The sequence below is a fragment of the Fistularia commersonii genome, chromosome 7, assembly GCF_037954325.1.
Source record: "Fistularia commersonii isolate RoL2024-O1a breed Wild chromosome 7, RoL_Fcom_v1.0, whole genome shotgun sequence".
Classification (NCBI taxonomy): domain Eukaryota; kingdom Metazoa; phylum Chordata; class Actinopteri; order Syngnathiformes; family Fistulariidae; genus Fistularia; species Fistularia commersonii.
Window position 1 is genome coordinate 499,683 of NC_141290.1, and position 12,818 is coordinate 512,500.

Below are 12,818 nucleotides of genomic sequence, written 5' to 3' on the forward strand. Positions count from 1 at the left end.
TGTTACCGCCACAAATCAGCGGAGGATCAAACCTGACTGTGCAGGAATGATGGTTCTTCTCCAGTGATGTGTAGCCTCTCAAAGTAACAAGCTGGCCATAGAATACTTATTTATGCTAACTAGCAGGCTAAAAATAATGCAGAGTATCATATCTTGACATCCAATGACTAACAATGGTTAAAACATATCATACATGTGTGTGTGTTCTTGATCTGTTTTCAGCTTCTCCAAAGTCTCTGACTTTACCCAGCATTCCCCGGGAGCAGTGACATCACACTGTCAGCTTCCCCTTTGTTGCATCATTGTTCCCCCTTGCACTGTCCAGGGGGGGAGGTAGCATCCCCTATATGACATCACGCCGCCCCCCCCCCCCCCCCAGGCTGCTGTTCGATTAAACAGAATAAAAAATATTTAGAAAACCTCAAATGCATCCTTTGATGTAAATATGAACTTTTCTTTTATTCCTCCAAATTAAACCAACGTTTCCCAGACGTCACATTCTAAACTATCAGCTTCATCTAAATAATAAATCACATCATCGGTGAAATGTGAATCCGTCGATTCCGGTGGGAAAGGCGCTGAGGTCATTATGAAGTGACTAAATGAGCTCAAACACGACAAAACAGATTTCCTTCGATTAAAAAGGTGAAGTGTCCACAGAAGCCCACGGCTCCCCCGGGACCCGCCGGGTCCACAGCTTGGAACCACGCCACCGACCCGCAATCGCCGTTCCTGCCCTCTCAAGAAGATATCTACCAACCCCCACCTTAAACATCCACGGCCACCGGGACCGCCGAGACAGAGTCACGCATCCTTCCGACTTCCCAGAGGGTCGGCATACCCGGCCGTAGCAAGACCCCACCTTGGCTCGCGTCCACCCAGGAATATCTGCGGCTCCAAGACCGCCTGCAACCACGTCACATCTGACCGGCGACGGACCGGTATTGAGGAGAAACCAGGCGCTAAGCGGGGAACCGGGAACAAGACCGGCGGGTTAATAGCCACCTTGCGATAAGGCTTTACCGCTTTGTGACAAGAATCAAACAACCTGAACTGTTTTGCTCGTTTTTCAGTTTGTCGTCCGTCCGCCGGAGTCCGGTCACGGCCATACAAGGACTCCACGTCCAAAGAAATGCACCTGCATGTATTGACTGCACTCATATTCCAGTTGATATCTCAGAAATCTGTCGCATGCAAAAAAAATGACACAAACCCAGAGAATCAATGGCGAGCATACTAGCCTCATAGACTCATTTAATCAATCAGCTGCTAGTGATAGTGCTAGCGTTAGCCTGCTGCTACAAACAGAAGTGGATACGGATGTAGCCGGGTGCATATATAACCCCTGTCTGATCAACATTTTATTACATGTTACCCAACATTCAATCAATATTTAACCGCTTTATCATTTAAATCGTGTCAGCATCAATTCATCGTTCTCAAGCTATGCAATGTGCATGCATGAATTGTGGACACACTGCTGTGGTAAAAGTAGGAGTTCAGACTTGATATGGTCACGTAAACAAGAGAGGGGGGTTGTTAAATATACCTGATTCGCCCAGAAGTTGATGTGTAAAGGTAACCATCGCACGATCATCTATTTCATCAAATATAAAGACACTCTTCAGATAACCTTTTACCCGTATCTTAGTTCGGAGTGACAGTACATCAGCTCGGAGCTCAAAGCGGCCCCTGTATTGCAGCAAAAATCCCCACCGGCCGTCAACGCTGCTGGCCTTCTGGGGGATGAACGTGCTGCCCAGGAAAACAGGCGCTTGAGAAAAAGCATGGCGAAACCGTGAAATGCCGCCAACCCGAATGCTATATTATCATGATGAAAGGATAAGATACCATGAAAAGATGCTAAGGGAAATGACAATAAAACTTGTCTATCAAATAAACAATGGGGCGCAATAATTGTCAGAGGCGACATGAAAATGTCCAAAGGACAGGAAGATGTGACACAAATAGAAAACACCCGTGTGTCCAGAAGCTCACTGGTCAGAAGAAAATACCTCTGAAATGGAAGACACAAAGATGTTGTGATGTTGGAAAGTGGTTGTTTGGTGAAATAACTTGGGCTGTTGTTCCTCGTGAAAATTGAAGCTCACTGAACACAGCTCTGCCGGCCTCCTTCATCTCGTCTCATTTCTAAAGCTCCTGTAGACCTTCGTATTAGTCGGGTGTTTGGCTGGAATTGACCGAAAAAGAGATTCACAGAAGCAAGACCGGTGAAGTCGTCGGAGCTCGGTCCAGGTCGGACCCGGACCCAGATTTAATCCCATTAAAAACACGAGACGTGTTTTGTCCCTCACGTTGCGATTTAATGGATTTAATGTCCGCTGTCCTTCCCGTCACCGCAGCTTTGCGTCGCTTGTTTGATCCTGAAATGAAACGGATAAAAACCTGAGTTGAAAAGCAGTTGTGCGGACAACAATACCGAGAGAAACAAACCAATCAGATCAAATCTGTGTCGAAACAGTGAATAGAATCATAATCCGGCCCCAACCGCAGACAGGGGCCTGTGGCTGCAGTTCCACCGACCGGCCAGTAGGTGGCGCATGTGTTCCAGGGAGCGATACACCAAGGACCGGCTGAGCTTTGGCCTGATCGATACACCAAATATACCTCATTATTAGAAACACAGGGACAAACCGGTTTATAATCCGGGGGATTTAACGCTCTGTGACGTCCATTCGATTCTCTCAAGTGTTTGCAATAAAACCTTTATGAGGAAAATATTCGCAGATATACTTCTACCCTTTTCTCAAATATTCCGCAGTGTTGGTACTTCCGTGCAGACGAATGTTATCCGTGTCCCTGGAAGACGCAGGCTTTTATTTTGAAAATCCAAACGTGTGCGTGTGTGTGTGCGTGTGTGTGTGCTTTGTGACTCCTACCGGAGCTGCAGTGCGGGGCCGCGGCCGCAAGGAGGCGACATCGTCCTGGCGGAACCGCCTGTTCGAGGCCACCGAGTCCGTTTGGGTCGGAAGGACTTTTATTTATTTTATATTTTTTTAAAGGAGCAGCAAAGTATTTCCTGACCGACAAGGGAGAATGTTTTAGGTTGTTTATTACTGTATGTTTCACTTTTATGGAGATTAACTGAAAAATAGAAATGAAATCAAGCATTATAAAGTTACCTGGATGTTTTTTTTTTTAATCAGAACAGTTTTCTGATTATTTTGTGTTCTTACCAATATCTTGATGATTATTTATAAATTATTATTTTTATCTATTTCTATCATTGCTGTCAATATTCGATGTATTTCTATCCGTGTTGTTGACACTCTGTAATCTATTTTTATTTATCCTTCTTGTTGCCATTCTGTTATCCATGATGTTGTTGACTGCTGTCTATTTATTCCTGTTTTTTGTCTTGCCATTTTCTGTTTTCTGCTTATCTATTTCTATTTAGATTCATATTCCCTTCCTTTTTTGACATAGCTGTTAAACTGCTGTAACAAAGGAATTTCCCCGATGGAGATCAATAACGTTTATCTTATCTTATTATTTATTCTTATTCTTGCTGCTGTCACTTGTTTCTTGTTTATTTTAATATTTATGTGTTGTTTTTGTTGCGCTGCGGGGACAAACGAATTTGATCAATAAAGTATTATTTTATCTGCAACATGGGTTCATTTCGCCCCTCGCGTTGTTTCGAAGGTGAAAGTGAATCTGAGAGCTAAACTTTGATTGGGTAGTTTTTGAACCTCCTCTGACGTCACGGCTCCCTTCTCGTCTTCCTTTTCATTCGAGCTAAAAAAAAAAAAAGGAACCCACGTGACTATCGGTTCCACCCGTCCGCCTGATCACATGCGATCCGATCACCGGACGGATCGATAACCCGACGCCCCCCCTCCGCCCGCCCGCCCGCCCGCCCTTCCTCCCTCCGCCTGCCCGCCCCCCGGGCAGGATTCCCGGAGTTGAAGTGAAATGTGCTCGCAGCCTCTTTCTTCCGCCTGCATGTCATTTCCTGTGATAAACATGGTGGTCAAAGCGCGGCGAGGCCGCTGAGCCGCGGGCCGAACCCGCGGAGCGCGCTCATCCCGGCGGGGGAGGACGGGCGGACGGGCCGGCCGGCCGGTCGGCTCGCCCCGGACGGACGGCGGGTTCCCGCGGCGGCGGCCGAAGGTGGGTCGGGCGTCGGTCGCCACGGTGGCCACCGGCTGAAAATGGCTCCCGAAAAAAAAAAGAAAAAAGAAAAAAAAAAAAAAAGGCGCGTGCGGATGGCCGCAGTGAGGCTGCGCGGGGCTCGCGGGGAGCTCCGGGGCTCGCGGGGGAGCGCCGGTGCGGCCGGAAGTGGCCCGGTCGCGAGGCTTCCCGCGGAGGACCGGACGGGGGACCGGGACCCACGCGCCGCCCCTCCCGCAGGAAACGCGTCACCGCACCGCCCCGCAACCTTTTAACCCCGTCCCGCGGGTCACGTGACCGCCGCCGGGTCACGTGATCGCGCGAGCCGGCCGGATCGATCGATCGGAAGCCGACGATCGGCGGCCGATGACGTCACGACGCGCCGTAACCGGAAGTGAGAACCTCCGTCTCTCCCGCCATTGGCCGCGGGACACGGAAGACGTCTCGCGATCGTCGACGTCGTTTCGTGTCGCCTTTCGAACAGAAACACGGATTTCACAATAAAAGTTTCTATTTTGGATCGGAGGGACACGCCCGTCACCCGCCAGATGATCAATAACCGATCGAAATCCAAAAGCAGTCAGATGACACACTCGTGCCCGAGGAGGGAGAAGGAAGGCGGGAAGGAAGGAATGTCAAAATAAAGGCTGCCGCTGAGTGACAGGGGTTCAACCGGTCGATGGCGATCAATAGCGTTGCGTATCGATCCTCCTCCAGGTGTGTGAGCGGACGAACGCCGATCGGGAACGCCATGGTTCCAACATGAGCGAGGGAACGGCGGACCTCTGGTGTGAGTTCACCGACGCGCCGGCGGCTCCTTAGCGACGCTAGCCGTCTCGAAATGCTAACCTAATTGCTAACACGCTAACTGTGGCCCCAGACTGCGAGGACTGCCGGGACTATTTCCAGAGGGAGTGTCCTTCCCACGGACCCCCGCTGTTCGTCCCCGACACCCCGGTGGCCCCCGGCTCGGCCAACAGGGCGGCGCTGACGCTCCCGGCGGGCCTGGAGATCGTGACCCGGGGGGACGAGGTGGACGTGCGCTGCCTTCGGCCCAGCTTCCCCAGGGGGGCGCTCTTCGGCCCCTACCAGGGAGAGCTGGTGGCCAAAGACCAGTCGTCGGGGTTCTTCTCCTGGATCGTGAGTATCGGGGTCCGGACCCTCCCTGGGATCCGGCCCGTACCGCCGTCCGGTTCGGCTAAGATAGTCAGAACCCGATCCGGGCCGAGATCGGAGGGAGACTAGTCCGGTCCCGTGCTCGCCTCGGAGGTCGGTGCTGGTCCAGGACCTGAACCTGAGGTTCCTCTCTGTTGCCGGGTGTCTCCAGGTCGTGGACGTGAACAACGGCTACCGCTCCATCGACGGCAGCGACCAGAGCAAAGCCAACTGGATGAGGTAACGCTTGGAGAACGTTCCGCTGGCCGTCTGGACCGGCAGCAGCTCCAGAACGCCGCCCTCCGGTGTCCGGAGTCCATTTTCGCCGTTTTCTCCCTGGAAGGACGCCCCCGGACGTTTCACCCAGCTCTTCTGTGCAGGTTCGTTCGGACCTCGTCGGAGGAGAAGGACAGGAACCTGACGGCCTTCCAGCACGGGGAGAACATCTACTTCCGGGTCAGTCGGGCGCTGGCGGCGGGCGACAGGCTGCGGGTCTGGTACAGCGAAGACTACATCCGACGAATCCACTGCGTCTCCAGGGAGAGCATTGACCGCAACCTGGACGCAGGTGATGCTTTGGAGAACCTTTCAGCATGGGCTTTTAGTGGGACCTGTTGGTTGGGTTCCAGTAGACCTGTTGGAGATGAGAACACAGAGGGGCTGACATGTCAGAAAACCTAAGTCGTGAGACCAAAAGAGAAGGAGGTCCTGATGATGTTCCTTCAAAGAACCGTGAAACTAAAATGTTTCGGTAGCTTCTAATACTTTTGGGTTGAATCCACAAGTTTCACGCAGGAACCTTGTGGATTCCAAAGATAGCGGTCCTTCACGGACTTCTGGACTTTTGAAGGTGGTTCAGCTGCTACTTCCTGCGAGTCAGAACGCTGTTTTTGTTCCAGATCCCGGTAAGCCACGCCTTCTGGCCAACTTCAAGAAGGACCTCAAAAGTTCACGGCCGCAGGACAAACACCCGGGTGAAGAGGCCGATGGCCAAACTCCGCCAAAGAGGAAGAAGATAGACCTCCTCTTCAAAGAGGTTGTGGAGGCGTCGCTGGAGGAGTCAAAGTCGACACCCGGGGAATGTAAGGCGGGACTCGGGTCTGGGTTCAAGTCCCCTGAAAGCTGCTTCAGCGTCCCCCACCTGAAGGTGGAGAAGGAGGAGGAGGAGAGCCAGAGGGCAGCCTCCACCTCCTTCTGTCCAAACTGTGTCAAACTGAAGAGGCGAATCCTGGAGCTTGAGGAGGAGCTGTCCCGCCTGCGAGGGGACCCTCAGGACTCGGCCGGTCCACCGCCGCCCCATCCGGACCAGGTTCCTCCCCATCCGGAGCAAGGCCCCGTCGAAGACCTTCACGGTAAGTCGACCGACCGACGATGGAGCTGGATGGAGGTTCCCCGCTTGGCTCTTTGGCTCGACGTCGGAAGCTGACCGCGGTCCTCTTCTCAGGGATGGAGCCGTTGACTCCGACTCAGGTGGTTCTGGAAGAAGACGACCAGGACGTGGACTCGGCCGACGAGTCCATCGTGGCCGACCTCGTCATTTCTCCAGAGGACCCGTCGAAGCTGTCCTCCGGAGGCGGTCGGCGGATTCGCCGCTTCAAGCAGGAGTGGCTGAAGAAGTTCTGGTTCCTTCGCTACTCGCCGACCCTGAATGAGATGTGGTGCCACGTTTGCCGGCAGTATACCGTCCAGTCGTCCCGCACCTCGGCCTTCATCGTCGGCTCCAAGCAGTTCAAGATCCACACCATCAAACTCCACAGCCAGAGCAACCTCCACAAGAAGTGTCTGCAGCTGTACAAGCTGCGCATGCATCCGGAGAAGACCGAGGAGATGTGCAAGAACATGATGCTGCTCTTCAACGCCGCCTACCATTTGGCCCTGGAGGGACGGCCTTTCTCCGACCTCCGTCCTCTGGCGGAGCTCCTGAAGAAGTGCGACCTGAAAGTGGTGGACCAGTACATGAACGAAGGAGACTGCCAGATCCTGATCCACCACATCGCCCGGGCCTTGAAGGAAGACCTGGCAGAGAAGATGCGCCTGTCGCCCTTCCTGAGCGTCATCGTGGACGCGCAGAACGACGACCTCTTCTCCGACATGGTGGCCGTGTACGTCCAGTTCAGCACCACCGAGGGCTCCCCCAACACCGAGTTCCTGTCCTTGCAGAGGCTCAGCATGGTGAGCGTGGACGGCTATCTCCAAGCCATGGATCGGGCCTTCGCTCCGCTGGGCCTCAGGCTCCAGGACCAGCTGGTGGTGGGCTTGGGCATCGACGGTACCAACCTCTCCGCGGTCATGAGGGCCAACTTGCACGTCGCGGCCCAGAAGACGTTCCGCTGGATCCTCTGCCTTCCCGTCATGATCCACCGGCCGCATCTGGAGGTCCTGGACGCCATCAGCGGCAAGGAGCTCTCCTGCCTGGAGGATCTGGAAAACAACCTCAAGCAGCTCCTCGGTTTCTATCGCTACTCCCCTCGCATGATGGCCGAGCTGCGGTCCACCGCCCCCACGCTGTCCGAGGAGGCCGAGTTCTTAGGAGACATCAGAGCCATACGGTGGATCATCGGAGAACCCAACGTCCTGAACGCTCTCATCAAGGATTACCTGGAGGTAGTGGCCCATCTGAAGGAGATCAGCGGCCAGCTGCAGAGGGCCGACGCCGCCGCCATCGCGCTGACCCTGCTCCAGTTCCTCACGGACTATCAGTCGGTGAAGTTGATCTACTTCCTCCTGGACATCATCGCCGTCCTCTCCAGATTGGCCTTCACCTTCCAGGGCGAGTACCTGCTTGTGTCTCAGGTGCAAGCCAGGATCGAGGAGGCCATCCAGGAGATCGGACAGTTGGTGGACTGCCCCGGAGAGTACCTGCAGGAATTTGAGGAAAATTTCCGCGAAAGCTTCAACGGCGTCGCCCTGAATAACCTGCGTGTCGCCGAATCCAAGTTCCAGTCCATCCGAGAGAAGATCTGCAGCAGAAGCCAGGGGATCCTGTCCCAGAGGCTGGACCTGCAGAGCTGCTCGTTCGCCAAAGCCTGCAAGGTGCTGGACTTGTCCACGTGGCCTCTGGGCCGGGACGACCTGAAGGCCTACGGGGAGGAGGAGATCCAGATGATCTTCAAACACCTGGAATCCATCCCCGCCGCCATCCGAGAAGGTCCTCAGGCCCCGGCGGAGGCCCGGGGCAGCCTGGCGGTGGAGTGGAAGGACCTGAAAGCGGACTACTACACCATGAACGGCTTCAAGGAGGTGATGGGTCACATCTGCAGGTACAAGCAGCGCTTCCCGCTGCTGAACCGCGTGACGCAGGTGGTCAGGGTGCTGCCCACCTCCACCGCCTGCTGCGACAAGGGCCGCGGATCCCTGCTGAAGATCTGCAAGAACAACCGCTCCCGGCTGACCTTGGAGCAGATGAACGACCTGCTGACCGTGGCCGTCAACGGGCCGGCCATCGGCCACTTCGACGGCAAGAGGGCGCTGGACAGCTGGTTCGAGGAAAAGTCCGGCGGCGGCTACGAGGTGCTGAGCAGGATGTCCGGAGGCGACCAGAAGTCCGTCTTGCACAGCGTGGACGTCAACGCCGAGCTCTACCCCGACATGTAGCCCGCCGAGATCCCGGCCCTCGCCTCGGCGCGCTGAGCCGAGAAATCCGATGGGCTGCTCTGTCGCCCGGGGGGCGGGGCTTACTCACAAACCAAAGTTAGGGGTCGGAGTTGAATGTGACTGCGGTAGCAGTTCGTCGCACCTTATGGGGTTACCGGAGTCGGGGGCTGCTGGGGGTCGGGGTTGCCATCATTGTTACAAAGGCTAATCACTTTAAGAATTACTACGTGTTATTACATGTCATTATGCTGAAAACGTGCAAACTTTGTGTCGCTTTCTCGGCCGTTTTTACCCGTTAATGTTTGACCGGGAATGAGGGACAACGAAGAAGAAGAACAAACGTAGAGTTGACCAGAAGACGGAGAACCTACCGTGGAAACACCTCGAGGGCACTCGAGGGATCTTCGGCCTCAGAGAGGAACCCTCGGCACGGCGGTGACTCCTGGAAAGTCCTCCATGTCCGCCATGACGGGTCAGTCTCAGAAGGTGAAGGAAGCCCCATGGAGCAGGGCTCTTGAGGGTGGAGCCCCGCCGAGATCTCGCCGTCTTCTTCTGTGGAACCCCAAGAACCTCGGGGCCGAACCCGTACTCGCGGCGCCACCCGGTGGCGGAACCGACGTTCTCCGAAGGGTTCTCCGGAGAACAGTGGGTGATTGACGGCGGCGAAGCCTGTTGGCGTTCCCTGACACAAAGAACGTCTCTGCCAACGTACAAAGACCTGGTTTGTCTTCTGGAGTCTCAACGCCGGGCATCTCCTGCCGGCCGCTCGCAGCCCGGAGCTCCTCGGCCCGTTCTCCATTGTGCCATAGAACTCGGGAGGTGCTGCTCCGCGACGCCGCCATCGTCCCCTCGCCGCCGCAGACGCTTTACATTTGTAAGACAAGGACGTGGAACGTGAGAACGTTCTCTTGGCTCCGTTCTTCTGGAGGAGGAGGTAATTATTGGAAGATTTCAAGGCGAAAAGGTTGTTTTTTTCTGTTTGTTTTTCTCAACGAATAAAAGAATGATCTCAGAAAAAGAGCCGATGCTTCCATGTAGAACCTGCGGTGAAGAACCTTTTGCGCTCTCCAGATAGAAAGTTCTGCTTGATGTCACCAGATCGGAACGCTGAAGATTCGGGTTGAACGCGTCTTTGTAGCAGATGTTTCGGTTCCTCCTTGTCATGTCAAAGAAACGGCGGGTTCTATTGGTAGAACCTTCTGAGCGGACGGGTTCCTCCCGGGACCTCCTCCGTGGAAAACCTTCTGCCCGCTTCCTGGTCCGATCCAGACTTGGTTCTCCGCCTCCCACCTCTGGTCAAAGACCTGGAAGAGGAGGATGATCAACGGAGCAGTGACCAATCAGCTCCTCGGTCACCACGAGTTAGTGAGTCCCGATGCAGGGTAACCAGCTGAGAGTGGTGGATTGGGCAAGTTAACCTTCTCCAGGCAGATGTTGCAGATTTGCGACAGCCAAATATCAGATTTTTCCTGCAACTACAACTTAATTTGAGCCTGAGAGGGTTAACATGTAGAAGATGGTAAACTCATTGAAGATGTTGGACTGGGAGGGTAAACTAGTTGAAGATGGTGGACTCCAAAGGTTACATAGTAGAAGATGGTGGACTCAGAAGGTTAACTCATTGAAGATGTTGGACTGGGTGGGTAAACTAGTTGGAGATGGTGGACTCCGAAGGTTACGTAGTAGAAGATGGTGGACTCAGAAGGTTACGTAGTAGAAGATGGTGGACTCAGAAGGTTACGTAGTAGAAGATGGTGGACTCAGGAGGTTAACTCATTGAAGTTGTTGGACTGGGTGGGTAAACTAGTTGAAGATGGTGGACTCCGAAGGTTACGTAGTAGAAGATGGTGGTCTCAGAAGGACATGTTGCTGAGTTGACCGGTGAGAATCTGACCAGACGAGGTCCCTCAAAGCAAACCTCGGTTGGGCCGCAGAGCGTCCAGCAGGGGGCGCTGTTTCAAGGTCGCCCGCTGCAGAAGAACAACCAGAAGAAACCTCTGCGTCTGTCCGGTTCCCCTGGAGAACCCGGTCCTGTTGGTCGGTCCTTCTGGATGCGGACTCTGTGGGGAGCCTCTGTGGAGTCAGGTCCAGGCGGGGGGACGGGGGTCAAAGGTCAGGAGCTTTGGTTCTGTGAGGTTTTGTGCCCTGAACAAAGCCTCCCTGCGGTGCTGGACCAGAACCAGGGTCCAGAGTCGGGAGGAGGTTCTGCGGACCGGAGGCTCGGCGAGGGTCCGTCTCCAGGGGAACCCGGGCCGAGGTCTCCGACCCTGCAGGACACAAAGCCTGCTTCTCCACAGGGTTCCCCAAAACCCCCGGGTGGGGGGGGGGTTGACTCTGAAGGCTTCACGTCTCCACTCTTTCCTTCAGCTCGTTGTTTCCCCCCCGTTCTGTGGAGCCGAGCGGCACCAGAGGGCAGGAGGCGCTGGAACACTGGAGGTTCTTCATGTTCCTTCTGAAGCTGCAGCTGGACCCAGACAGCGCCCGCTCTGTCCTCGCCGCCGTCTGTCACCGCCTGGAGCCGCCCGTCATGGCCGCCGTCCAGACCCCCCGCCCCTTTGTGTCCACGCTCTTTGACAGGAACACACACACACACACACACACACACACACAGCTCTCCTCCTCACACTCGTCTGGAGCTGAAGGAGCGTCAGGTGTTTTCAGATGTTTCTTGTCGTGTCAAAGGTGATCTTGGAGAAGGTCGGGGGGTCGGGGGGGCAGACGGCGTTGGATTGGCACGCGTCGTAGTGGCGGCGGGAAAAAATGCTGACCTTTGTTTGTTGTCCCACTGGTGGTTCTTTGTGAAACGGACAAGTGGGCGGGGCTTGGAGGGGGCGGGGCTTGGAGGGGGCGGGGCGGGGCCAAAAAGGCGGCGGTCGGTCCGAGGACGGGGGACGACCCGGGATCAGAGCGGAGCCTCAGCCGGACGGCCAGGATGAAGATGTCTCGCGGCCTCGGACTCGTCCTGGCGCTCGTCGCCGTGATTGACAGCGGTGAGTCACATGACCTCCCCCCGCCGCCGCCGTCCTCCGGCCCCTTCCTCACCGGACGGTTCTAAAGCCCCGGCTGATCCTCAGGTTCGGCTCTTCGCTGCTACAAGTGCTCCGATTACACCGGCCGCTGCCAGAACGTCCAGGAGTGCACGTACGAGGACGCCTGCCTGTCCCTCAGCGAGAGAGGTCAGTGTTGCCATGGCGACCAGCACCCCTCACTTCGGGGAGGTCCCACTTTAAACCCAAGGTCTGGACAATGGAGTTTGGAACTGATGGTCTCCGACCGGACCCAGAGCCTGGTTCCAGACCCGGACCAAAACCTGGAACCGGGCTTGTAGATCACAACTCGATTCCAGACCTGGACCAAAACCTGAATCCAGACCTGGACCCAGAGCTTGATTCCAGACCTGGAGATCGGAACCTGAATCAAGACCTAAACCCAGTGCCTGATTCCAGACCCGGATCAAAACCTTGATCCGGACCTGGAGATCACAACTCGATTCCAGACCTGGACCAAAACCTGAATCCAGACCTGGACCCAGAGCTTGATTCCAGACCTGGACCCAGAGCCTGATTCCAGACCTGGACCAAAACCTGAATCCAGACCTGGAGATCAGAACCTGAATCCAGACCTGGACCCAGAGCTTGATTCCAGACCTGGATCAAAACCTGGAACCGGGCTTGTAGATCACAACTCGATTCCAGACCTGGACCAAAACCTGAATCCAGACCTGGACCCAGAGCCTGATTCCAGACCTGGACCCAGAGCTTGATTCCAGACCTGGATCAAAACCTTGATCCCGACCTGGAGATCAGAACTCGATTCCAGACCTGGACCAAAACCTGAATCCAGACCTGGAGATCAGAACCTGAATCCAGACCTGGACCCAGAGCTTGATTCCAGACCTGGATCAAAACCTGGATCCTGCCCTGGAGATCAGAACT

At 55.0% G+C, this 12,818-nt stretch overlaps 1 protein-coding gene across 2 annotated transcripts; it reads left to right on the forward strand.

The window, feature by feature from the left end:
- The first annotated feature begins 3,851 nt into the window (after positions 1-3,851).
- Positions 3,852-11,696, forward strand: prdm11 (PR domain containing 11). Of its 2 annotated transcripts, none has more exons than XR_015106335.1 (7): positions 3,852-4,924; positions 5,015-5,274; positions 5,462-5,529; positions 5,670-5,857; positions 6,189-6,641; positions 6,734-9,817; positions 11,251-11,696. XR_015106335.1 is itself a non-coding variant. In XM_086149022.1 (7 exons), exons 2-7 carry the CDS (start codon positions 4,897-4,899, stop codon positions 8,881-8,883), a joined length of 3,147 nt encoding a protein of 1,048 aa, XP_086005148.1. In that variant the 5' UTR covers positions 3,852-4,134; positions 4,852-4,896; the 3' UTR covers positions 8,884-9,901. The 2 variants fall into 2 exon arrangements, 1 of the variants encoding a protein (XP_086005148.1); XM_086149022.1 differs by lacking the exon at positions 11,251-11,696 and having other exon boundaries at positions 3,852-4,134; positions 4,852-4,924; positions 6,734-9,901.
- The last annotated feature ends 1,122 nt before the right edge of the window (positions 11,697-12,818 follow it).

Coding starts and splice junctions, on each gene's coding strand:
- prdm11 (XM_086149022.1), top strand. CDS start 4,897: ATGAGCGAGGGAACGGCGGACCTCTGGT. Junction 5,858..6,188: donor TGACCGCAACCTGGACGCAG/GTGATGCTTTGG, acceptor TTTTTGTTCCAG/ATCCCGGTAAGCCACGCCTT. Junction 6,642..6,733: donor CCCCGTCGAAGACCTTCACG/GTAAGTCGACCG, acceptor TCCTCTTCTCAG/GGATGGAGCCGTTGACTCCG.